Source organism: Vanellus vanellus (genome assembly GCF_965231255.1).
Source record: "Vanellus vanellus genome assembly, chromosome: 4".
Classification (NCBI taxonomy): Eukaryota; Metazoa; Chordata; class Aves; order Charadriiformes; family Charadriidae; genus Vanellus; species Vanellus vanellus.
This window is the reverse complement of record NC_138909.1, coordinates 6,663,356-6,689,905: the sequence shown is the minus strand read 5'-3', so window position 1 is coordinate 6,689,905 and position 26,550 is coordinate 6,663,356. Positions and strand designations below refer to the sequence as shown.

The window sequence follows — 26,550 nt, the reverse complement described above, 5'->3', positions numbered from 1 at the left end:
ACAGAAAGCATCAAACTTACTACATAGATGCAGGCTGACTTCAGTTTGGTCCCTTACCTCACCAGAGAGGTCAGCTGTAATTGATTCAGTGACTTTTAATTGTCCACATAGAAAATTAATGACAGATGCAAATTAGGGGATTGAACCTTCTTCATGCACGTTTTTTACTTCACCCTCACCAATGCACCTGAGAGAAGACTTAGGTCCCTGATTTGGTAGTAACAAACCTTCTGCATTGGTCACAAAGCCATCTTGTCCAAGGTGGGTTTTTCTCCTTTCTGTTTCTAGCCCACTGCTACCAAACTCTTTAATTATTTTGGGATCTGATGGCTTTGTGATCCTTGAATAATTGAATAATGACCATTTTTCTAAATGTATTACTATTCCTGAAAATGGTGCTTTGGAAAAACACTTCAAACTAAACAGAAATGGTTTTGAGCATCTATTTGTAGTTAAACGTATGCTTAAGAGTGCAGATTCACAACAGCGCTTTGTTAAACCAAGTTTAGAGAGTCACTCCTTGCTTTGGCCACTCATCCCTGCATCCAAGTCATCATTCATTATTTCCTCAGCTATGCAAGCAGATTTGCTTTGAAGTTGTGCTGTGAATAGGATGGCTAAAATTGTGTGTTTAAAAAAAAAAAAAAAAAGGCAACAAAACCAACAAATAAGTCAAGGCAATCTCAGGGTTTTTTTAAATAATACTCTGATATAGTGACTATGGAGACATCCTCAAGATGTCTCCAAGGAAAAAAAATGGAGCTGAATTCTAACTGCAAATTCCATAATATATTTTAATTTTGTCTTATTTCTTCCTAGTTAAACCTTTTCACTCAGTCGAACTCCAGAGTTTTTGAATCGCACAGTTTTAACAGCATTCTCAATCAGCCGACACGCTATCAGGTAAGTACATACACTGGTCACTGTTTTGAATAATAGAACTGTGTGAATGTACTAACAGAATTTTGTGTTTCAAGTACATTTTGCCTTTGCCAGATAAAGAAAACCTCCTGTAGAAATCAAAGTCCAGGATGCTACTGGAAAAAAAAGACAGTTACTGTTCAAGCCCCATTATGTAAAGTGTTTAAAAAAAAAAAAAAAAAAAAAAAAAACCAAAAACAAACTAGCCCATACAAAACTTAAATTTTCCTTTAATGTCCCGGTTTGGAAAGTGTGAGAAACAAACTTCTGAAACTGATTTCTGGGGAAGGGATGTGAAAGCATTGAGCTGACTAGCTTAGCGTTACTTTCCCTTCCTTTCTTCTCATGATCTGAGATGTGACATTCAACATTCCTACAGATGGGAATGCTCCTTTCTGGTAAAAGGAGTCTGTCAGATATCACCTACCTGTATTCTTTCCAGCTCAGAAATAAGAGAGTAAATAGGAGCTCTTGTTCCCCTAGTGAAAATGTTGAAAGTATGCAATCCACCTGTGCAAATTCTGTTAGACAAGCTGTATTAGATTAGGTGTTGTAATGCAGTATAAGAATATGAGTACATGCAAGGAACCCTGGCAGTTACGGTGTAAAAATACAGATCTAATCTTAATGAGTCCTTTAAAGGACACATTGTACTGCCATGTTATAAAATCTTTCTTTCTAAAAGGTGAATGTTTATCTCTTGCTATTATACATCCTTTCACATGTGAATTGAGTTTAACAAAGAATAGACCTATTCTGAAGCTACTTAAAGCCTAAATTAGGTGTGCTTAGACATATTTTTCCTGTTGTGGTGCTCTGTAAATATGAGGTAATTGGATGAGAAAGGTGCTTTATTGTAATGATAAATCTCAGCAGGCCACCAGAAAAGCCCATATGAGGCAACTGCTTGATCTGGGGCTGTTCATTCTTTCACTTATACAGGTGTGAGAGAGATAGTTAAGAGAAAAAAAAAAAGTGAATAGTGTTTAATTATATATGCTCAGCTGATTATGTAACTGTTTTAATCTGGCAGCAAATAATGAAAAGACTGATAAAACGATATGTTCTGAAAGCACAAGTGGACAAAGAAAATGATGAAGTAAATGAAGGTAAGAAAGAGACTGCTTTTGCAATATTCAGAGACAATTTTTATCACATTGTGTTAGGAATCAGTATTACAGGGATAATGCAGATTTTGGGTAAAAAGAGGGTTCACTTCTACTTCAAATGCACTGAACTCAGATAGGTAGTAGTGGAAGTATGCCTGTGACAACAAATATGGACAGGTAGGACTAAAGAAGGAGAACTGAGAAATATTATGGGCCCAGTTTTACAGGTGGAAAACGAGAGCAGAGATATGACGCATAGTTACAGAGGAAATTTGTGAGGAAGCCACTAACTGTATTCACACTTCCAGAGTCATAGTCAGAGCTGCAGGACATCTTTCTCTCTGTTTCATTCAGCTGAACACACAATTTATCACTTTACACCATGAACTACTTGTATTAACTTCCTTCCTAAAGCTGTGCGGAATATTCATCTGTGAAGTTGCACATCATTAAACAAAGCTGCGTTAAGTTAGCTGCATGGTGAGAAAAATGACAACTGTAACCACTATTTTAATGTGCAACCGGAGATCTTTTGAGAAACAATAGATCTGAGCTTGGTGGCTGCTGACAGTGCGGAACTTGCCCAGTAGCAGTGAGGGGTGCGTGCTCCAGGCGCACATCCAGTCTCCCCTTTGGGATGAGACTTAGACGAATGCTGTCCTCCTTCCTCCAGCCTTCTAGGAATGAAACGCAGGCCTACAGGCCTTGAGCTGTGGTCATGTCCCCAAACAAAGTAAGAGGGGTGTGTGCATGGGGCATATTTACTCTGCACTCTAGCTAAAAGATTATCAGGTGATAGATTGATGTCCCTTCCAGGGCTGGCTCTGCCCATGGAAATGTAACACCCCAGCGATGGTTGTGCTCCCATAGGCTGGAGGTTATAACCATCGTGGTTCAGCCAGTAAGAAACCTGTGTGACTGCCACCAGAAAGACGTGCTTAGTGTAGGTCTGGGCTAGTTTAGTTGGTTTCGGCGCACCGGGAACGCTTACCCAAGCCGCTCTGCCGGCAGCCTGGTGCTCTCCAGCTGGTGCGCAGTGATGAACAGCTCGGGATCCGAACAGCTTTTACTGGCATGGAAGCATCAGGCAGCTATGTTCGTTATGATGTGAGGGGCCTGAACAGGCTGTTCCCTCGGCTAAGGCAGCATAGCTTTTATTTTGCTTGTTAGTTGCTCTCTGCTTACCTGTAAGTCTCTGCAGCGAGAAGCAAGGAGCAGAGAAGAAGATAAGAATTAAATCCCACTCTGCACCTTCAAAAGGCAGCACTGTGCATTGACTGGTATCCTGGCTCTTCCCCATCTTATGTGGTTGTACAGAGCTGAACTCATGAGTGACAAAAGCAGAGAAGCTCCCCAAAGTGTCTTCCCCTCTCCTGAATCCCCATTGCTTTCCTCATTCCTGCTCTGTGATGAGGGAAATCATCTGCCTAGCGAGGGATGAAAAGACTCTTCTCTCACCAAGAGCGCCAGGGGCGTGCAAGTCTTTCTGGTTCCCAGATGCCTGAGTGGTACTGGCATATATGTTTTTGGATAAGCAAGATGGTGCAGAAGAACCACGGTTCATGGAAATCATGGTTCTTGCTTTATCACCAATGTTTATAGAGGAAAGTCCGCTTTGAGCGAGTCAGCTAACCCCCGAACTTCAGTCTTCAGCTGCAGAGCAAAGGTTTTGCTCTTTGCATCATGCCTGTCTCATTGGTGCCCAAAGTATAGATCCAGCCTTTGAGGATACAATTTTTGAAGTCTGCTATATTCTCACTAGAAAACTTCTGCATTCTTATGTACTGCAGCTATTTTAAATAGAAGTCTAAGGATTTTTGCCTGTTTTGCACCACTAGAGAATTTAGGTATTCTTTGGTAGTCTTTATTTCATAGGTGACAAATAATTTCCTGCGGTGGCTGCTTTGTTAGGAATTTACGTGTCTCACACTTGCTGGAAGAATAGTATCTGAATATTTTAAAAAGCTCTGAACTCTGCTCTTGAACTGAATATCCTAGAATGGAAAACATGCTGTTGCTTGTCCTGAGCCTGGCCTTGACAATTGTTTTCATTTAAATGCGTTTTTTGTACTTGTGTCAAATTGTAATGTAATTTAAAATTGGTTGACTTTTTTCAATTCCAAGGATAATGGTAAGGAAGAGGAGAGAGACTCAGAAGCTGTGAGTTTTACTGCCAGCTCTGCCACACTTTTCCTTGTGTGATCTTAGCACATCACTTCAGAAAAAATCTCTTTGCCTTTTTCTCTCTAAAAGGGGGATACTAATATTTACCAGCTGCTCAGCAGTGTTGCTGTGATTAATTCATTAACCTATGTAAAGCGCTTTTTGAATCTTTGGTGTTCTGTATACACGCGAAGCACAATGTTAGAGTCCAATGGACTATGCAGATACCTTTGGCACTATTTAGGGGTGGAGAGACGCTCGGTCTCGTTGGGGATGAAGAAGAGGTAAAGCCTCCTGCCCCACCCCAGTACCTGCTCTCGTCAACATTTTGAGATAATAATCTGAAATACGCACTGATGTGATTTAACAGAACATTATTGAATCAATGGTAAACTTTGCTAATGAGTATTTCTTTCAATGATTAATACAGGTGAATTAAAGGAAATCAAACAGGATATCTCCAGTCTTCGCTACGAACTTTTGGAGGATAAGTCCCAAGCAACAGAAGAGTTAGCAATTTTAATACATAAACTCAGTGAGAAACTAAATCCTAATATGTTGAGATGTGAATGATTCAACAAAGGAACCATGGCTTTGACTACAGCACAACTATTTATTGGCAATAATATTTCAGTATCTTATACTTGAAAAATGTATTGTAGATTTTTAGCACTAAATAACTTTATGTACAGCTTCTCTGGAATTTAGTCTTAGGAAATTTTATTAACTTGCCACAAAAAGACTGCTCTCTTCATTTTAATTGTCTACAAGTAAGAACTATTTTTTTTTTTTTTGCATTTATGCGTTAAAGAGGTATAATGGTATCGACTGCTGATATTTTAACAGGTTTATGAATACATATTGAGAATTCTTTGCACTAAATTTGCAAGAAAAAAACCAAACAAAACAGTGTAGTACTCTGTTCCTTGCAGCAACTGGGTACGAATAGGATTTTTCCTAATACAGTAAATGAACTAGAGCTCAGTGGAGGATTACGTGAAATGTCTGTTCTGTATTAGTGATGGTAGCGCTGCCCGGCAGCTGGGAACTCACGGTATGGTTACAAGGAATTAATGAAAATCAGGTAAGCGTGAATGTAATTGTAGTAGCACTGTCTAACATGTATGTAGATACACGTACCCACAACTGCCCTTTCTTAATGCCGCATATTTACTTTAAATAGTAAGGAATAGACCTTTTTTTAAGAACGAACAAACAAACAGCCAGCTTTGGACGGGACTGTGACCTCGGTCCAAAGCTACTCTTTCTGTGGTAGAAATGTTGGCGTGCTTTTGGTTGGTTTTTTGTTTGTGTTTTTTTTTTTTTTTAAACATTTGGACTCCGTGCAGGGCTGGTATTTTGTTACACTGTTCTAAATAACGCCCCCGACGCTTCGTTGTTAAATAAAATATTCCTACTTTGCCGACCCTCCCTCTCGTCCCGCTGCTTCGGCACCAAAGCCGCCCTTCCCCGCCGGCACCCGCGACCCGGGCGTCTGCCCAATGGCGGCGCGCTCCTGCCTGTCGTCCCGCCCCCTCGCCCGCAGGCCTAGCCAATGGGAAGCCGACTGGGGAGCCATGTCGGTCGCCGGCCGAGGTTGCCGCGGTAACGGGAGCGGCGGGGCTGCGGCCCCGGGTGGAATCCGCTCCCCGCAGCGCGATGGAGCTGAGCCTGGCACGCGTGGACTACCTGCAGGTGGGCCGCGGGTCGTACCGACGGGCCCGTTACCCCGGGGGAGCGGGCCGGACCGGCGGCGAGCGGCCTGGCCCAGCGGGGGCGGCTGGGGGCCATGGGCCGAGGCGGCCGTCCGGCGGCCTCACGGGGAGAGAAGCCCGATGGAGGGTCCCGGTGCTCTGGGCGGTGGGGCCGGGGCCGGGGCCGGGGCCGGGTAGGCCTCGCCTCCCTCCAGAGCCGCCTCGGCCGGGCCGGGACACCCCTCCCTGGGCACACTGGCGGGCTACCGGGCCCGGTTAACGGGCGTTGTGTTCCCACAGGTGGGAGTGACGGCTCAGAAGACGATGAGGCTCCTTCCCGCCTCGGGGCGAAAGGCGAGGCAGAAGGTGGGGGCTGTGGGCAGCACAGGGCCCGCCCGGCGGTGGGGGGGTCCCCTCGGCCCCTCAGTGACCATCTCTGGGGTTTCCTCGGGTGGTGTCTCACGGGGGAGGACTTTGGAACCACGTTTGTGGAAGGTTTTGGAAAAAAAATAGGAGAGAGGAAGACCAAAAAAAAAAAAAAAAAGAGGAAAAAAAAATCTGAATTTCTATTTGGAAGACTTTGCGAACCAGTAAGGAATTTTCTAAACTCAAGGCATAGCTGAAAACCGCCAGGAAGTTCTTGCATGTTTCTGTATTTCTGTTTTGCTAACACTTGAGGTGAAATATTTCTCTTTCAGTTTTCCTTAATATAGCTTCAAGCTAAGGGAACTTAGTTAGGAAAACACAATAGAAGTAACAGTGCATTTTTTGTTGTTGTTGTTTTAATAACAGATTCTTGATAGAAAAATACAACTGTTCCCAAGTTTGCCTTTTGAGAGCATTCCACTTGGTGGTTGCTGGTGTTTACAAGTAGAAGCATAAAAAGGATTGTAAATACTGTCACGTAAATTACTGTTCTGGGGCTTTAGTCACCTATCTAGAGCAGTTTATCAAGCTTTTGTACGTACAGCTATGCAAATTAAGTACTGTAGAATTTAAAGTATTTAAATACAGGAAAATATGATTAATATACAAAAAATTATTTTAAAATGCATGTAATAATATGTATTATGCTTTTGAAGGTGGTGGTTGGAGATCAGGATGGGGTTGTTACATGTTTTGGCATAAAAAAAGGGGAAGCTGTGGTAAGTGGAAATGCTCCATTTTAAAATCTTATTTTTTAAATGTTCTCCCTAATGAACTTTGAAAGTCAGTTTTTATTGACATGGGAAATTAGATACCTGTGGAAGGTGTCTAGGTAGAGCTGTGGACTGATACCTAGCCGTGATGAGGGCATGCTGATTTCATGCCTGGACAAGCACATGGTCCTCCACGGTTATACAGTCAGATACTAGTGTGTATCATCACAAAAAAAAAAAAAAAAACCAACACGTCTGTTTCACACCTTTTGCTCTGCAGTTCAGTTGGGCTTAACTGTGTACTCAGTTACTGTGACTGGACAAAAACTGCAGTGATACACTAAGTCAGTTACCTTAGGTGACTCTGGGAAACATTGCTTTTTATGAGCCTTATGCCTAGCTTAATAAAAATGGTGGGTTTTTTTTTCTCTTGAGGAGGTTCATAGCCAGTTCATAAGGACTCTATAGCAATACAAGAAATCTATGTAGTCTTCTGGAATAAGAATGCAACATGTAAGAAAGAGTGAGTGTGTGTGTTGTTCTTTTAAAAAAAAAAAAAAAACCAAAAAAACCGCTAACAAACAAAAACCTTACAGCTAGCAGCAGTACTGAAATTTTCCTGTGGATGAATAACAGTGAAATAATAAAGTCTTAGTTTATTATATTTTACAGCTTTTTATATTTATTGACTTAAAAAATGCTTTTCTTTGTGATTCTGAACAGAAATATACAGATTATTTTTGTCTGCATATAATCCATAGTATCTTAGTTTTGCCAGAGATTGTAAAGCAAACTTACTGTTGTTTATGTTAAAAGATAACAACATTGCAATTATGAAAATTGCTTTTCTATTTATAGCCAGTGTTCAAGACACTGCCAGGCCAAAAAATTGCAAGATTGGAGTTGGGAGGAGCTCTTAATACACCCCAAGAGAAAATTTTTGTGGCTACAGGATCAGAGGTTAGAGGTTTCACAAAAAGAGGGAAGCAGTTTCTTTCATTCGAAACTAACCTCACTGAAAGCATCAAAGCTATGTATGTATGATATTTTTCATTTTTTCATAGCTGTAGCAGATTGTTAATGTATGATTTTGTGAAATAATCTTTTACCGTACTGTGTGCTTGTTGTAGGTAACACTAAGTGCCACTCCAGCTTTAGTTTGTGCCGTGGCATGTAGGAAGGAACTTAGAAAATCATGGGGAAGTTTAGAAAGTGTAGGGGGGTTGGGAGGGGTCTGGAGGCTCTTGCATCAGTGCAAATGCAGGTGAGCAGACCTGCGGTTATTGCCATAGTGTGTCATGCCCATACCCTTCCTGTAGCAGAACAGGAACAAATATTTTATTTTTCTTTTTGGATCATGATGTAAGATGCTGTCGTCTATAAACTGGCTTGAGAAGAATTAATGTCATGAAATTATATAAATGAAACTTCTTAGGATTTATGTGAAGACAAAATAGGAAATTTGAGAGCTATAGAAATCATATGGTTTTAGCATTTGTAAGAAACTTTAATAGCTGGACCAGCTTGTGGGGCCTACTAACGCCTTGAATCTGCAGTGCAGTGCATGCATATAGTAAGGCTAAAAGACAATCGCTGCAACTATACTGGGAAAATGCTACAAGAACTGTTTTCTTTTTCTCAGGCATATTTCAGGAGCAGATCTCTTTCTTTGTGCGAGCTATATCTATAACCATTACTGCGACTGCAAAGACCAGCACTACTACTTATCAGGAGATAAAATCAATGATGTTCTCTGCCTTCCTGTAGATAAAGTGAATTGCATTACACCGGTACTTGCATGTCAGGATAGAGTCCTCAGAGTTTTACAGGTCAAAATACTTGCTTGTTTATTTATGTATTGATGCCATAGAATTGGACTAATTCTTAAGGGAATCAGCATATTAGCATGGCTTAAACATCATAGGCATAAGCATGTTGTGTCTTACTTATTTGTCTGTAATGCTGGTACTTTTTTTTTTTAAAAAAAAAGGAAAATCATGATTGTAAACTTGTAAAATGAGGATTAATAAAACTCCTATAAATGGGCTTTGGAATTCATAGGTGGAAGTGGACAACAAATTGGTCCCTTCTAACTAAAAGTGCTCACATAAGGGAATTAAATGTGTAAGTCTTCATCAATTGGGAAATACTTGCTCTCACAAATTACTGTTGTGACAAACTTGAGTGATATTAAATGGTTTAAAAAATTTAATTGCCAGACAAATTTTCAGATTATTTTAAAAATTAACACATTTAAAGGGTCATGTGTTTTATTTATATAAACATCACTCTGTTTTGGCTCAGAAGTGGTTCTCCCATAGGTATTGGGAGTTTGTATAAATGAAGCGTATCCATTACTATAATAATAATTTTGCTTGTGGGGTTTTGGTTTGTGGTGGGTTTTGTTTGGTGTTTTGTTTTTTTATAAAACTCTTTCAAGATGGTTCTCTTTTGGTTTTAGGGATCTGATTTACTCTATGAAGTAGAAGTTCCCGGACCACCTACTGTTCTTGCTCTAAACAATGGAAATGGGGGTAACAAGATTTTGAATATATGCATAACCAAGAATTGCTAGTTTCATCCGTCCATGGATGGATGAGAATATCGAGTAGAGTGCACATAAACTAAGACTGTAGAAGGATCAAGCTTAAAATAGTTTGATCATCCTTCTTGCTAATCTGTTCTAACCAAATAGAAATCGCTTTAGTGTGTTAATCTGGTGCTTAATTTAGTTTCAGTTAGATTGTGTGACAAAGACATTCAGAGCTAGTTTGGAAAAGTAGTTGTTCACGACATCCACTGTTGGATGCGTGTTCTGAATGAATCTCTTTGTTTCTCTTCTGTAAAGGCAATTTAATAGCCTATTTTTGCCGAAATTTAAGTTGAATGATTTGTAGGCAGGACTCCAGTGCAGGGGGGCGTTCATACACAGAAGACTGTTAGCCATGAAGAAATTATCAGAACAGGTGCAGTTTTCCTGTGTGTGTTTGTTTTTAAAGCCTGACAGTTCCCTTACACAACACTAATATTAGTATTTTCTTTTTCCCTTCATCTGTAGAGTGTAACTGCATGATACTTTAAATTTTTTTTTAAATTGGAGTGCTTTATTTTATCGATTCTAAATTCAGTTTGTGTTTAGGTGATTCTGGAGAAGAAATTGTGTATGGAACTTCTGACGGTAAACTGGGTCTTATCCAGATTAATGGTTCCAAGCCTATACCTAAGTGGGAAATTGGAAATGAAAAAAAGAGAGGAGGTATGTGTCTCAATCTCTCACTCTTTAGCTTTCCAGCATATCTGAGGCTTTATTATGAGTATAAGAATCGGGAAATCTTATTCATAGATACTTTGGAGGCATTATGTCAGTATGCGATGTTAATATAAGTAAGCTCTCTTTCATTGTTCTGATTTTCTTATAAATAATTCTAATCAGTTTGTCTTGCTTTGGGTTTTCTGTTCAATATTATTTCCAGTACTTTAGTATACTTTTTTTTAATAGTATTTTTAAAGTGGCATTTGTAAAATGATATTGATTCATGTACGATTACTTAAGGCTTTTATCGTTTTGGTGACTATTTCTAAGTGCAAATATACCTCCCAGATATTTCAGATGTTCGGTGGCCTTAAAGTTTCTTCACAGGAAAGGTTAGCATCTTCCCTTTTTCCCTTTTTTTTTTCTTTTTTTAAAGAAAGACATTATAAGGGTTTCTGTCTGAAGATGGGATAAGGCTTTCATTAAAGCTCCACAATGAGACTTAACTAATTGGAGCACAGTATGACGATTTCCCTGTTTTAGGCTTGGTATGATGCTTGTGCAGTATCTAGTGGCCCATACTCCTTTGTAGAGGAGAAGACCAGGAATAGAATATATATGGATATAATTTTTTTAAAATTTATTTATCTCATAAAAGCTATTGCTAAATTATTTTCTTAAAATGCTTCCTGGTGTGTCCTTACTCTTCATATGAAATATGAAGGAGTCATAAAAGTTAAATTCCATCTTGTTTTCCAGACTAATTCTTGTACAAACTCTTTCACTGCTTTTTCCTTCTTCCAGACCTTAACTCCCTTTCCTGTCCAAGCATGGTTAGTGGTCAGAGGTTGGTTCTGCATGCATTAGTAGTGGATTTGTCCGCTGACATGTCAAGTGGCAGTACCTAGTCCCAGTCTGGCACTAGTCAGAACCTTCTTTCTGTCACCTTAGACAGAATTCACAGTTGTCCATTTATCAATAGCTTTAAGTCAACTAGAGGAGACAAAGAATGCTTGCTTCTTCAACTGGGGAAGTTACAGTAGTGTGGACAGACAAATAGCTCATCTGGTGAAATGTTTGATGAGGGAGGGTTAAACTGCTCAAAAGTATGCGATTTGAACATCAGAAGGGGTCTCTGTGCAGTGCTTTTCACCAAGGGAACTGTAGTGGTTTTGATTTGGAATTGATTGCTGTAAAACCCACTGTACAATCTTGAACCTCACACACAGGAGAGAGACTTCAGCCCTCTAGTGGACTCATCCAGAAATGGCATTAATAAAACTTTAAAAGTCGACCAAGAACCTTTCTGTGTAATTGAATGTGGCCTGTGTATCATTGTGTCATAAAAGAATAAAGACAAAGTGAATGGTTTTGTTTTCTTTTTCGTTAGGTATCTTATGCATTGATAGTTTTGACATTCTGGGAGATGGAGTTAAAGAATTACTCGTTGGACGAGATGATGGAGTGCTAGAAATCTATAACTTTGAGAGCGCAGATGATCCTGCCCTTCGATATGATCATGTAAGCCCACGTTCATATGCTGCTTTGCTGGAGAAAATGAATTTAAAAAAACCAAACCACCCGTATTTCAAAACAATATACAAGATCATTACTACTAAAATGTTTTTAATTTGAGCTCTGTAACGTTGACAATATGAACTGCAAAGCAATATCCTAATATTTAAGAACAAGAAAGTGAGATACTCCTAATTTGAGCAAAAATGAAAATAGCGTAGAGAGTGTGTTAAAGCTCTGGCTCTGTTGACTACTGAAGTCTCTCCTGGGTGAAACCCAACCCAGCACTTCTCTGTCAGTGAAAAAAACAACTCTATGTTGTGTATAGGCTGTTTCACATGTAAAATAATAAATGTAAGCTGTCAGGACTTTACTGAGCATAATTACTTTGGTCATGAATTGTTTAAAATAGTAGATTTGATCCATAGTGTCTATTTTAGCCTTCAGTCAGAATGCTAATTCCTCCTGGAAAAATATTTTCCTCAGTGTTTTGCATTAAAATGCTTATTAATGTCTTTGTTATGCAGAGCAGAATTGGAATGCATTTGCTAAAACACCCTGATTTAGCTGCGATAGTCATTAGCTGGCTTACTTTTTTTGTAGGTCTAGATATTGTGCATCTATGTAGGTATTTTGTGATGCAGATAGAAGGAGGAGCACAACCCTTAAAACCCCCACAAAAACCCCAAACCTATTTTAAAAGTGTAGTGATGTTTCCCTCTGCTTGAATGTATTTATTTGAAGGCTTTATCAGAGAGCATTGCGTCAATCCAGGGTGGCTGTGTAGGAAAAGATGGGTATGATGAAATTTTAGCATCCACATATTCAGGTAAGCTTCATATTATTTACTCAATAAACATTGCATATGGTGATGTGATAAAAATGAAGCAGGCTGTGTTGTTAAAGCAGCTCATGTCTCTTAAAATTTTTGTTCTGATTGGAACCAGCATAATGTTTTGCTGAAAAGATCTCTTCTAGTTTAATATTTACACTTCAAAAAATGTTCCTACACTTAAGCTGTGTTTTTATAGTTTAAGATATTAACGTGTTCTGCTGTGTAATGCAGTGGCTGTTTTTTCTCTGGTGTAGACTGCTGCCTAATTGTGATGAAATAATGAGTATGTTTTGTCTGAAGGAATTACTTAAGACTTTTTTTGTATTGAAAGTATCAATAGACATGCATATTTTTTTTTGTTTTCCTGTCATTTTATGTAATTTCCTTGCTTTTCAGCTTCACAGGGCTTTAAATGTGGTTGGGTTTGCTTTTAGTAGAAAATAAAGCTTCCCCACGTGAGGCGTCTCAGCAGCCGCTCTGTAGGATTCAAGCTATTGGCCTGACTGTCACAGAGGCTGTGATAAACCTGCTGCATGTGTTAAATGCTGGGAGCTAAAAATATTGCTAATTCTCTATCTTCAGTTATCTTGCATGCTAAAAAATTAGCCTACTGAAACCTCTTGTATTTAAAATCATGTATTTCAGCAAGATACAGTTCGCAGTTATTGAGAAGTAATGGTGTTCAAGTACTTCTTTTAAGTAGTTTTTGGATGATTGAAAGACTCAGAGGTATAAACCTCACCTCGTGTGAATTGTTTTGGCCACAGTATTATTGCAGCCTATCATACCAAAGTCCTTTCTGGCTTCTTTTTGTGCCTGTGGGAATGTTACAAAGATCGATCAATTGTAGAAGAAGGAAAAAAGCAGAAGCCCATGTTCACCTGTGGGTTTTCAAAGGTAAAGTGTAGTAGGACGTGCAGTAGACTGAGTTTGGCAGATTTTGGCAGATCAGGAAAAGTGATGCTTAGAGCAGTAAAAGTTACATTTGAAGCCTGGCAGCGTAGGACTCCTGTGGATTTTTTTTAAAGTTCATGCTCTGTTATTGGGCTTTTTTGGTACTTGAAGTAGATGGGTAAGGAATGTGAAAGATCATGGACACATCAGCTTTTATGGTCCATTTATAATAATGCTATCTTGCTGTTCGCATGTATTAGATGAGGTAACTAGAGCTATAAACACCCATTCAAGTCCACATATTGTACCTGAGGTGTCAGGATATAACCAACTAGTATTTGCTTTTATAAGTAAATGTAAGTAAACAAAAGGGCGATTTTTTTTTTTTTTCACTTCAACTGGCAGTGTTCAATCTCAAAGCACACTGTGCAACATACAGTTTGCTATAAACACATTGCACAGGGCTTGTTTGCTTTGTTTTGTTTTCAACTATAGTACTGCCAATTATTCAAGGTTTTGCCAGAGAAACAGATGTGGGAAAAAAATTAAGGTCTCAGTTAAAAACTGCCACAGAGGGATTTATTGCTTGAAGGACTTCATGAAAAAGAATAAGTAATGTTTTCCAATCTGTAAGTTAAGAATGAAACCCATAAAAAAATCATGCTCAGTGTATAGATTAATCCTGCAAAGAAAGGATTAATTTAAAGTCTCTATTCTCTCTACCCAGCATCTGGGGCAAACATCACTCCACATGTACAAATGCTGAGTGTAGACTTTTTGTTATAGCTTATAAGGAATATAAACTTCACATATTGATTTAGGCTGGCTGACAGGACTGACTACAGAACCTGTCCATAGAGAAGCTGGATCAGGTGAAGAACTAAAATTAAGCCAAGAAATGCAGAGCAAGATTTCATCCTTAAGGTAATTGTACTGGAAAGAAATTTAAATGGAAGAATTGAAATGTTAAAATCTGAAATGTTATCTTACCTTCCTATCTCACTGGATTTTCTGTATCATTAATGTATCTAGCAGTAGATTTAAGCCTTTTCAAAGTAGAAATGAATAGCAGCCTCATTTCACAGTCTCTTTCTATCTTGCCTTGATACGATGATGTCTTAATGCCTTTTTCCTCAGTATCAGCAAGATAAGATTCCCTTCCTCTGTGCTGCTTATAGCATCTAAATGATGGGAAGAAAGTAGTCACTAGCGTATAATTCAAAATGTGTTGTACTCTCGAAGGGAAAGAAGTTATCCTTTCCTGTGACTCATAGAAATCTCTTTTGGCATGGTACAGTAGAATCTACATTTTCATGTGATAGAGTTTATATTTTATCTTTGTTTTGTATGTGGAAAGGGGAATCACCAGTCACTTCTGGTTGGAAAATTGTGGACAGATGACAAACATGATTGCCTTGCAAGCTTAATCTTGCAAGCTGTTTAATTTCTAGGGTAGCTTTTATAGTTGTTTTTTAAGACATTATATGTGTTTCCTTTTTCTAGGAATGAGTTGGAACACTTACAGATTAAAGTACTTCAGGAACGTGAAAAATACCAGCAGTCTTCTCAATCCAGTACTGCTGTTTCATCAGTACCTGCGTTTAGTGTGAATGATAAGTTTACGTTAAATAAGGATGATGCTAGCTACAGCCTCATATTGGAGGTGCAGACAGCTATAGATAATGTGCTGGTACAGGTTAGTGTCGTTTTGTTCTTGTTGGCTTTCTTGATGTATAAATAAAACATTTGGAGACCTTCTAGTTTAAAAAGCCGAGTTACAGTATCTTAAGTATATGGGTTTTTAAATGTCTGAATTGTTGTAAGAGCAAATTGAAGCGTATAGCCTTGTAATGTTGAAGGAACTGTTGTAAGTGCTTGTTAGAGAACAAATGCAACTTAAACCTTTAGGGTACAGAGCAACGTTATACTAACTACCAAAATTGATCAAAATGCCTTCTGTGCTAAGCAGGTTTTTATGTAACTTTTGTGCTTGCTTTTGCACGTCCCTCCTTATTTAAACAGCACTTAACTTAATCTTAAATCTCTCACTTGCCAGTTAAGTACCCTCTGTAGTGGAAAATTTAATTTCAGAATGGTGTGGACCACATGTGCACTTTCAGTGTGGAGCAGCATCTGATTTGTGTGCAATTGGTGATAAATATCCCTGCCAAGTAGAGCAGCCTTAATTAGTTATCCCTCCTACTGCATCAGCTGAAATTAGTGTTATTTTTGGTAGTCAGAAAGAGTAGTGGTACTGAATTACCTTCATTTGGGATATGCATGGGGAGAAAATTTTGATGAGGAGGAATTTGTGAGGTGAATTTGCTGTAACAAATGGGAGAGAACTACTGTAGGATTTTATTTTTCACTTCTTAATATAAGTCTTATTTAAGGATGTTATTAGAGCAATGCTAACCTACAGCTAAACAGCTCTATAGTATCTGCTGTTTCAATAGCGAAGTGAGGAATAATGAAATTGTTTAATCTAGCCCTGAACTTAATGCAGAGTTTAGAATTTATAGCTTTTTCTTTAGAGACATATAAAGCAATATCCTGTATTCCTCTGCTGTGAGAAGACAGTAACACTGTTTTTAAAATATATTTTAGGAAGTATGTTGCGTATTTATCAATGTTTCCTGACACTTCCGTGAAGTTATAAAGCAGTACCAGATCAAGTAATTAATCATTCTAATACCCTTTAATCTCACTTTTAAAACAGTGTTAGATTTCATTTTAGTTCCAGTGAAAACACACGTAGATGAGAAGTGGTCTGTGTCAGAAGCATTACTGTAAGTAAAAGGATCGTGAATAATCATGTAATATGATCCTTGGTTTCCTGAATGAAGATTGTAATCCCCCTATTAAAATAGGGAATCGTGAATATATGTTATGTATATGAATGAAGTATGCTTTCATGTCTGAAAGATAGTTACACATCTTACACAGAAGTTGTTGTAAGCCAGCCACGCTTGGGTTCAGGACTCCATAAGAGGGTAAGACAAAGATCCTCATGTTACTCTGGGATTAAGTAGGAAGCTGTGTGTCTGTTAGGCTTTTACTTCTTGGATGAAGCAATCATTGCCTCTCCTTTTTTAAAATAATTGATGACAGTTAGAGGATAAATGCATTAGAAGCTACTCAGGAACTTAAGCTCTTTATTTTTCCTTCCTCCCATGTTCTGCAGAGTGATGTCCCAATAGACTTGCTGGATGTGGATAAAAATTCTGCTGTTGTTAGTTTTAGCAGCTGTGATTCTGAGGTAAGTGAAACAAAAGCAATTACATTTATAGAGATCACATGATGAAAGCCCTTAGTATTGTATATTAAAAATAAAGTTTGGATGTATATATTTGTAATTTTAAACATATCGAGTTAAAATACTCATTTGGTAATTTTGGAGAGCTCAGCTTTGTCAGAGATACTGCAGAATTAGGAGTTAGTGGCAGGTCCTGACATAAGGCAAAGCTAAATGTGTGCAAAAGGATCCAGGAGCAGCTGCTGTTGTGCTTTTTTTTTCTGCCTGATCAGGAATGTGAAAGACATTCAGAATTGCTGTCTTCTCTGGATTTGCCAGTATCACATATATTTACTTCAAAGTAATTTAAGTGAAGAACATTCTGTTTCTTACTTACTGTCTCTCTTAAAAATCACTTTAGAATGGGAAAATTCTGCTGTGTGAGCAGGCATATGTTTAAATGCATTTTTTTAATGTAATAATTACAAACTTAAATACTTAAAGAATTACTAAAGATGCTTTTGGTGAGGGGGGGAAATTCAGAAACTACCATAGCATTATGAAAATCTTCTGTGAACTCTTTCTCCTTATAACAGTCCTCTAAGTATTTTAGTTTTAAGAACTGAATTTGCACGTTATTGGTCTAGCCTGGAGCTTTCAGAAATCACCTTTGTATTTCAAGTTCTTGTCATTCATGATGATTAATTTAGCTTTTTTTTTAGTGTGTTTTCTTACTGATCTTATTTAGGTTTTTGGATGTTGGACTAATGTTGCAGATGCGTGGGGCAGGCTGACAGATGCATTCTTCAGATGAAAAATAGATATCTATAATTTTTTATGGTGGTATTAAAGAGTATAAGGCTCTTCAGTTGATTTCTTCTTATCTAGAGAAATCTTAAATTCTACCATTATTAAAATTAATTGGAATACTGAAGGGAACCAAAGATAGCTGTACATAAATAGCAAAAACTTTACTGTACATGTCTACGGTTAAAACAGACCGGAAGAACTTTTGTGAATCCACAGACCTGTTTCGTCTTATTTTTCTGTTTTTTTTTTTGCTGTTCACAGCCAAATAGCAACTTTCTTCTTGCAACTTACCGATGCCAAGCAAATACTACGAGACTTGAACTTAAGGTAAAATGCTCCAGTATATTTTCCATAATTAATTTTTATGTAGATGTCTGCTTAGGAATTGAGTGGAGAGATCTCTACCTGGACTGACTGCTCAACCTGAGCAAATGATCAGTCCAGTTTCTACTGCTGATTGTTTCCTGAGGACTGCCTAATCCGGGCCTTCTGTTGCTTTGTATTTGTCTATAGGGTTTCTAAAGGCTTCTAAAAATGTGTTACTTCAGAGGAGAGCCTGGGATTCCTAAAATGAAAGCAGTGGGGAAATCACACAAACTGTGAAAATACTTGATTCTGGAGACAGTGTGTGGAACTTAAAGTGGAGAGAGGTGTGGGAAAGCAAGCTCTGGCACTCTTTGTTCCTTGGAAGTGTTTGAAGGAAATTACACTGGGAAGTAACCAGAGAATATAGACTGTATTTGTAGTCTGGAGAGGAAGCAAATCCGGTTGTTCCATGCCTATTGTACTAAAGGCATGTGGATGTTTTTGGGTTTATTTTTAATGATCCACCAAATTCACACATTTTGTGGCTACGACCAGGGGAAATAATGAAGGAAATCATGATTAGGAAAATCCTCAAGATGCACACAGACTCTAGGTTTTTTTCTTTATGTAGTCTCCTAACACTGCAGCCCCCTAATATGATATGTGTTTGTTTATGTAAAACTCTCAGTCAATAGATTATCGTTAGAAATTTAAGCCTGCATAAGATGCATGTTAAAGGAGAAGCTGCTGCCTGAGCATTCCCATGCTATTCATGCTGTTGTGCACACACACACACTTGCTCTCAGGTGCGCTTCCTCCTTCTTCAGGCTCAACCCTAGGCTTTCCTGCAGCAGTCTCAGGTGTTGAATTTTATAAAATAATTAATTTAATTGAAAGGTGTAGCAGCAAGAACAGCCTGGGCTGGGTGCCTCCAAAGAGAGGGACCCCAAACAAAGAAATCTCTGGGCAATTAAACCTGGTGACCTATACACCCGCTCTTCACGTGCTGTCCATGCGTCTTTTAGTCCAATGGTGATTTTTGGTCTGGGGTCTTCTAACATCTTATTGGATTCTTTTTCTGTGTCCAGGCTGGCAGGCTCTTACCTTGTTGATTTGTAGTTTCAGCCGAGGGTTGGGGCCTCCTTATCTTCTGGTTCACACTCCTTGTGCACCTGCACTTGATGGCAGAACATGGATAACTGAAGAGTCCCGGACTTGGCAGAAACGCTACCAAAACATCAGTGTGATATCACCATCTTTCCCATACTAAAAAACTAAACACAGCACTGTACCGTCTGCTAGGAAAATTACTAAGGAAAATTAACTATCATGGCCTAAAGGCTTCAGCAAATCTAGCTACTCACACTAAATAAAGCTAGGCAAACAGCACAAGTCGCACCATATTATACTCAGAAGTAATTTATTCTAATTAAAACTTACTTATTTACACTAAACAACTAATATCTCTCAACAATGCATCAAATGTGGGAGTGGTTATCTGTTTTGTGGCGAGATCACAATAATGGACCTAGTGTGCAGAATTAAGACTATTTCCCAGGTCCCCTGCTTAAGAAATGCTGTTAGTGTGCTTGCTGATTCTGAGCAGGTCACTTTATCTCTCTATGTCTTAGTTCTCATATTTCAATTTAGGGATATGGCCCTGGTCACCTTTACTATTGAAAATACTAGGTGAAGGGTAACTAACACAAGAAAAATAAATCCATTGCATTCATGATACACAAAAAGAAGTTTGGTGTTTTGTTTTTTGTTGTTGGTTTTTTTTTTTTTTACTCTCCCACTAAAACTGTTTATTAACTTGCTGTTGTGTGTCATCCTAGTGCAGTGTGTCATCAAAACGCTGTACTATCACTCTTGCATTTGGATCCTGATGTGATGGATTTGATCTGCACAGGTTCTACTGCCACCTCGCTGCAATACATGAAGGATCTCCAGTGATCCTGCTATGTGGAGTTCATTCTGTTTTTGTATTTCATCTGTGCACATGCAGACAATACAACTTTTAAGTCGTGGTGATTTTATTTCCAAAGAGAACTCTTTACTAACTTATTAAAAACATTGAAGTGGATGTCTTCCCACAAAACACTGCTTTTTGAGTTCTGAGACCCTATAAAATAGAGGACATAATCAAGGCTGTAAAGCAAACCTATACTTGAACTCCAGTCTGCTCTTTTGTTTGAATAAAGCTGTTTCAGTAGCTCCTCTGCCTACTTCCATGGCTGTGTTGGTTATGTAGGTGGGACAGTCCTGTTTCTTGTCAGTTCTGTGAGAGTGGCAGACTTCTTAGTGCAGTCTGTGTAACTGATCTCAGCAGAGAAGTGATTGCATTGCTGTGTCCTCAGAGGTGTGGAGAGTGTGTACTGTATCTTGAATGTGTTTGTGCATCCTGCTTGTTAGGTATTCTGAGACTTGAACTTAAATCTGGCCTCTTACTTTTCCAAAAATAGATCAGGAAGAACTTTGATTGCTATGAAGACATGAATGTGTATTTTGAAATTCAGTTTACTCTTCTAAATTCTTTGATCTATTCTTTGCTGCCAACTGCTACCGAATATATTTTTTCCTTAATTAAAGAAAAAATGGGGCCACTGAAGAATTAGAAGCAAGTTACAAACTTTTTATTTTAGCTGATCAGAAAGTAAATTAGCAGGTTTTATTTTCCTAATATTTCATTCATCTAATATAGCAACACTTCATGGGACACTACTTCACCTAGTTTTAAAACATTTGTGATCTGCTCTATTTATAGTGGCACTATCAAGTAAATACAGTACTGTAAATACTCTTGAAGTACTACAGTCCTTTAACATACTTTGAATAGCCACCAATTTTCAAAATCATGGTAAGTTAATCTTTTGCCTTTTGTTCTTTTTTGTGGGTTCTGCTTTTATTTCTGCAGGTTCGATCAATTGAAGGACAGTACGGAACGCTTCAAGCATATGTAACTCCAAGAATTCAACCAAAAACCTGCCAAGTTCATCAATATCAAATTAAACCACTTTCACTTCATCAGAGAACTCACACTATTGACCATGACAGGTATTTGCAAAGAAGAATGAATGCTTTTTTCTCTTGAAAAACTGACACAATTCAGTTGAAACAACGCTTACTCTATAAACTTAAGTATGTAATTTCTAACCCCTAACCTAGAATTTTGAGCCTGTAGTTCCATTTTATGGGTTTTCTGACAGAAAATGAGGATTTAATGGGTGCCTGCTTTCCTTGCTGTTCTTTATCCTTGTTTTCAGGTTATTTTTCATTTTACTGACCTGGATTATATTGCAGCCCCATGTGTTAGTAGAGCTGAGGGTGCGGTAGAAAGGAAACTCCCCTGTCAGTAACCACAGTCTTCTCAGTTTCAGCCTTGTTCTCCCCTCCACCCTTTTAATGCAGTACTTTCCCACAGCAAATTTGGCTCCAAAACTGAGCCAAGACTTCTTTTGCCCCTTGCCTCTTTGTTAGGAACCTACTATTTTATGCAATTTCTACTTGATTTTTCCCCACCCTCTGGTAACATCTTGTGTTGCTTGCTTCAACACAAAACTGAAGGAATGATCCCAAATGCTTTTACTTAATGTGCAAATGAGCTCCATTATACCTCGTTCTTGATGTAAATGTTATGTGGTTTACAGCGTGGGAGACTGTTGAGGCTCCTACTCATATTTGTTGTCTTGTCAGTTATTTACCTTTGTCATAAGTTTCAGGTTTAACAACTTGAAACGGGATATGTCAAAAACTTCCAGCCAGTTTCTTATCCAGTTTTAACGTGCCTACTATGAGATAAAACTTGAATGTATGCATAGCTTTTTGTCTTGAAATACAGAAAAATAGCTTTGTTCTGTAATACATAATTACTTAGCAAGATACCTGACTTTTACAGGGTGTTGATTAAAAGGAAACCACCACATGGAACTAAACTTTTTTCGTATGGATAACAAGTGCACTGACAGTGCCCCTCCTTCATAACTGTTAACCTTTTTTCTTTTTTTCTTTTTTTTTTTTTTTTTTTTTTAAATTTCGTAATGTCAAAGACCCATGAATACACTGACGCTCAAAGGCCAGTTCAGTTTTGCTGAAATTCACTCCTGGGTTGTGTTTTGCTTGCCTGAAGTGCCTGAAAAGACTCCCGCTGGAGAGAGTATCACCTTCTATTTTCAGAACACCTTCCTGGGTACGCAGCTTGAAAGTACTTACAGGTAAAATACAATTACTAAAGCACAGTGTGACTACGCTGAGGCTTTTGTCTTTTTCATTCTTGATCAGCCTACAAGTGCCGTTTCACACACATACTACTGCTCACCTTTCCACCCCTAACCCCATCAAAACTCCCATTAAGGAGAAGAAGAATCTTTCTTAAAACGGATTGTCAAACATTACTGGGGTGAGCGCTACCCAGTAATGATGCAATCTGTAACTTGCATAGGGGTTTTCTAAAAATTGATCAAAAAACCCAAAATTGCCAGGGAGGAAAGCCTTGATATGATTTTAGGATGGTGGCTTGCTTTGAGAATGTAAAGAACCTACCTAACTATAGTGAGATTATTTTGTAATGCCTGTTGTTTTCTAACTTCCTTTTTTTTTTTGTATTGAGGAGCAGAAATAACTGAAAAGGTATTTAATATTCATGCTAACGAAAATGTGAATAAACATTAAGCTGAAGTCCTTCTTTTTCTGCAACTTATATTGGGCAATTGTTATTTCTGTGCTTAATACTCTGTTCGCAAATTAATTAGTTATATCTTCCTTCAGCAAATTACGGACATCTACCTGAAAATGGAACTGTAAAGTGGGGAAAAAATTAATTGTTGTAATTGTACAGATTCCAACCTGCTTCCAGCCTACCATACGTGTTGTCTACTCATAATGTAGAAAGTTGTTGGGTGGTGTATTTTGGGGGGAAGGGGAAGAGTGTTTTTTCTCCCTTCTGGTACTGAAGCTTCTTGTTTGGCTTCAAGGTATTGCAATGATAAGACTTAGGAGGAATGAATACAGTCAGAGATCTTGCTTGTATAACCTTAGTGCCATACAATAAAGTTAACTGGTTTTTGTATACCTGAAATTTGTGTATATTGCTTTGTCTGATTTACTGGAGCAAACTGTTCTCTGACAAGATTATACTGGGAAGAGGATAGGAGGGAATAGCATGTGTCTGTGTACAGCCACCTGATACATGGAGAATCGTTATGATGTTTATAGAGATTGCTTTCTTTAATTTGGGAATTAATTTACAGGCCTTCTATTTTAAGGTAGGGACAAATCTAATGTGTGTGTGTGTGTTTAAGTTTGTTCATTTAAAGTTTTTCTTCCTTTATAGAAAAGGTGAGGGATGTTTTAAGTCTGACAACATTTCTACAATATCAATCCTAAAAGATGTGCTTTCCAAAGAGGCTACTAAAAGGAAGATTAATCTCAACATATCATATGGTAAAACTTTCTTCTCTATTTTTTTTGTCCTTGACTTAATTTTATATTCTTATAAATTGACTATGTAGTATTCATTTGCTTGTTGGTTTGTTTTTTTCTTCCATACTAGACATAAATGAAGAATCAGTGAGGCACACATTAAAACTTATCCACCCTAAATTAGAGTATCAGCAGCTGTTGGCCAAGAAGGTTCACTTAATAGATGCTTTGAGAGTAAGTATCTAAAGTTCCGTGGAAGGATTTTTATGGGGGATTATGTTGACAGATACTAAGCTGTATGGCTCAGGTCAGATCTGTCACACTGGTATCTGTTCTGTTTTGGTTCCCAGGACATGTATTTTAATTATCTCAGAAACAGACTTCTGCAAGGAAAATTCCCATTTGTACTATATAACTAGCGAATAACATGTAGGATTACTGAGTCATGTTGAGGATGCTTAAATCGGACAGTAGAAGGCAGCCAGCTTTATCATCTAATGTTCTCTTTTTGCCTGCTGTTATTTTCCAGTTCCTTCTTTGTCTGTTTCCGCTAACTTTTAAAAGTTTTTTTAGATCTGGGGATGATTATCCAGGCCAGATGCGACCTCCTTGCTTTGGAACTTCATCCCAGTGTGTCATAATTTCTGAATTATCTGCTTTTTAATCTCTTGCTTAATACGCTCCTCAGCGGTTAGTCTTTGGGAGGTACCAGTTAGGCAGCTTGTCTCAGTTCTTGGACTTTTTCCAACAACCAGGATTTTACTGTCAAAAACCTGCCATCACCTCTCTTGGGTTTGGGTTTGGGTTTTTTTTTGAAGGGGAGAGAAGATTCAAATGGACAACCAATTCCCTCTTGTCCTTTGGGGGAATCAAATACTAGTCATCAGAATTCTTTGGTTAGTAGAAAAACTGAGTACCAATGAGCATAGTGTATATCTTTATTATCATTAAAAGTATTTTACTTGGGCTTGACTTGGCAAACCAGGGAGGCAAAGAATAATAGAGAATTTATTCTTAATGCATGTTATTTTTGTGCAATAATAATGATGTTGCACATCTTGCTTGTTTTAGGCTTTTTTAAATGGCGAATCTTCTTTGATAAATCTTTTTTGACAATTTTTTTGTCCTTCATTTTTTGGATAATAACTTATCCATAGGCAGTAAAATAATGCGGTGATTGATGAAAGCTGTTATCCCAGCAGACTGACGATGCATAGCATAATTATATTTTGTCTAGATAAGAGCAGTCTTTCTGTGGGGGGTAAAAAGATCTATACTACTGACTGTCTTAAATTGGTCTGACGGTAGACTGGGCAATTTTAGAAGAGGTTTTTACAACTTTTTGCTGTCACGAATGGAGTGATGCTTTCAGAGTTTACTTTTGCCTTCCGACTTCAGCATGTGCTACACCTTTTAGAATTAACTTATTCTAAAAATGAAGACATGGCAAAGGCTTTGAGCCTTCATTAGGCTTAATCATGTAGGGGCTGGGCTGTGGTGTGATCCTGTGCTGGCAGTACTTGGAGCTGGAAGCTGTAATACACAGGATTTTGAGCATCTTAGTCTGTGAAGTGACAAGTAACATCTGTCATTTTGTTAGAAGACTAGAAAATGAGGCACTTGGAAAATAACTCTTGCTAGTTTAGAAGGGGATTGTCTCTGAAGTACTTCCTCCTGTCAGACTCAAGCTTAATTTCTTCTTACTTTTATGCTCATGTTACTTAACTGCTGTTAATTCTTATGATTTAAAATGTCTTTGAGGAATTACAAGTTCATGAAGGAAACACGGACTTCCTGCTACCAAAATACCGCAGCATTTTGGAAGAGGCAGATCAGCTGCTTGAGGAATACAAGAGACAACCTGCACATCTTGAGAGACTTTATGGTTTGTTGATCAATGCAACTTTTTATTTAAAGGCAGCTTAATGTCCAGAGATGATCTAATTTAGTGAAGGAAATTCTGTAGCCGCCTCTGATGTTCCCCGTACAGCTCTCAGCTCAGAGAATCGCTGCCAGACACCAGCTTTACTAAGCTGATGTATGTTCAGCCGAAGCAAAGTCCTCGTTGCCCATCCTGTGATAGTTCTCTCTCCTTTAGTGTTCCAGATGTGGGTAATGGGAAGGCAGAAACACTCACTTTGGAATGAAGTTGGAATCTGGGCTGTTCTAGCAGTGTTTTGGGTTTGTTTGAAAGTAAATCGTTGTTTAAAATGTGAAGTTTAAAAAGAGTCTTGTCTCTAAATCCGGAATCAACTACAGTAGTTGGTACATAATAACAAGTTAAAAGTAGAGATACCTTATAATGAAAACAAGGCAAATAATAAGTCCTGGGATTTTACCTTTGCAGGTATGATCACAGATCTCTTCATCGATAAATTTAAATTCAAAGGCACCAATGTGAAAACTAAAGTTCCTCTTCTTCTGGAGATTCTGGATGGCTGTGATCAAGATGGACTGATTGCTTTTTTTGAGTCTGCAGCCTGACAAGGGAAAAGCGGTCATTTTTCTTTTTTTTTTTTTTCTTTTAAAATCGAGGCATTCACTATCAAGTCCAAAACACTTTTTAAGAAAAAGACTTTTGCTGTCATCTCTGAAGTTTTACTTGTATTTATTATCAGACTGAATACAGTAGTCACCTTTCGTTTATATAAACTGTTGTGTATGTTAAATGCGCGCAGTTTCTATGTACGCAGCATTCTTCGTAGCTAAAGAAAACTTAAACAATGTAATTACCAAATCGGTCCTCTTTTTGCAAAAATGTTTTCAGTGCTGTTCAAGACCAGGCGCAGTCAGTTCTCCCGGCATAAGAACACATGAAGAAACTGGTTTAGAAGAAATCTGCGTGCTAAACCATGCTGGACTGTGGGATGTGCCTGCTGCCCTGAGCAGGCGGTGCGAGGATCAGGGGCTACCGCGATCAGGCGCTATCGCGATCTCGCCGGACTTGACGCAGCTGCTGTGTGCGTGGGAGAAGTCGCTGTGGATTTCAGACTCGCGGTGGTTGTAAAGCCGCACGTCAGCTCTCGGTTCGAGAGCGGGTGGCATTAAACCTCCTCCCTGCGCCTCCTGTCTCCGCGTCCTTCATTTCCGAGCTCCGCCTGAAATTCCCGAATTGGAAATGTGGAGTTCTTCCTTCCCGCCGCGCGCTCCCCCAGGCCCCGCCCCTCCGCCTCAGGCCCCGCCTTCCGGTCGCCCCGTCCATTTTGGTCCCTGCTGCCGCCCGTAGTCCGCGTGACGCGCCGCGCCCTCCCATTG

At 38.6% G+C, this 26,550-nt stretch overlaps 2 protein-coding genes across 3 annotated transcripts in view; both read left to right on the top strand.

Annotated features, from left to right (window-relative positions):
• The window catches only part of TRPC3 (transient receptor potential cation channel subfamily C member 3), a gene marked incomplete at both ends in the record, with an annotated part of 42,747 nt that extends 37,981 nt beyond the window's left edge, over positions 1–4,766 (top strand). Inside the window, 3 exons of one of the 2 annotated variants that reach the window (XM_082482960.1) lie at positions 820–903; positions 1,955–2,030; positions 4,624–4,766. In XM_082482960.1, coding sequence (XP_082339086.1) covers positions 820–903; positions 1,955–2,030; positions 4,624–4,766 — 303 coding nt within the window. The remainder of the gene's footprint in view (positions 1–819; positions 904–1,954; positions 2,031–4,623) is intronic. The other variant, XM_082482961.1, reaches the window with a different exon arrangement.
• A 1,086-nt stretch (positions 4,767–5,852) lies between these two features.
• On the top strand, positions 5,853–26,315 carry BBS7 (Bardet-Biedl syndrome 7; the record flags this gene model as incomplete). The annotated part of the gene is made up of 19 exons (XM_082482227.1): positions 5,853–5,888; positions 6,188–6,253; positions 6,970–7,032; positions 7,885–8,060; positions 8,669–8,855; positions 9,488–9,560; positions 10,166–10,282; positions 11,670–11,800; positions 12,539–12,623; positions 14,345–14,447; positions 15,027–15,219; positions 16,708–16,782; positions 17,830–17,895; positions 20,792–20,931; positions 21,924–22,088; positions 23,207–23,316; positions 23,426–23,529; positions 25,057–25,180; positions 25,643–26,315. 19 exons carry the CDS (start codon positions 5,853–5,855, stop codon positions 25,777–25,779), a joined length of 2,151 nt encoding a protein of 716 aa, XP_082338353.1. The 3' UTR covers positions 25,780–26,315.
• Positions 26,316–26,550: the final 235 nt, after the last annotated feature.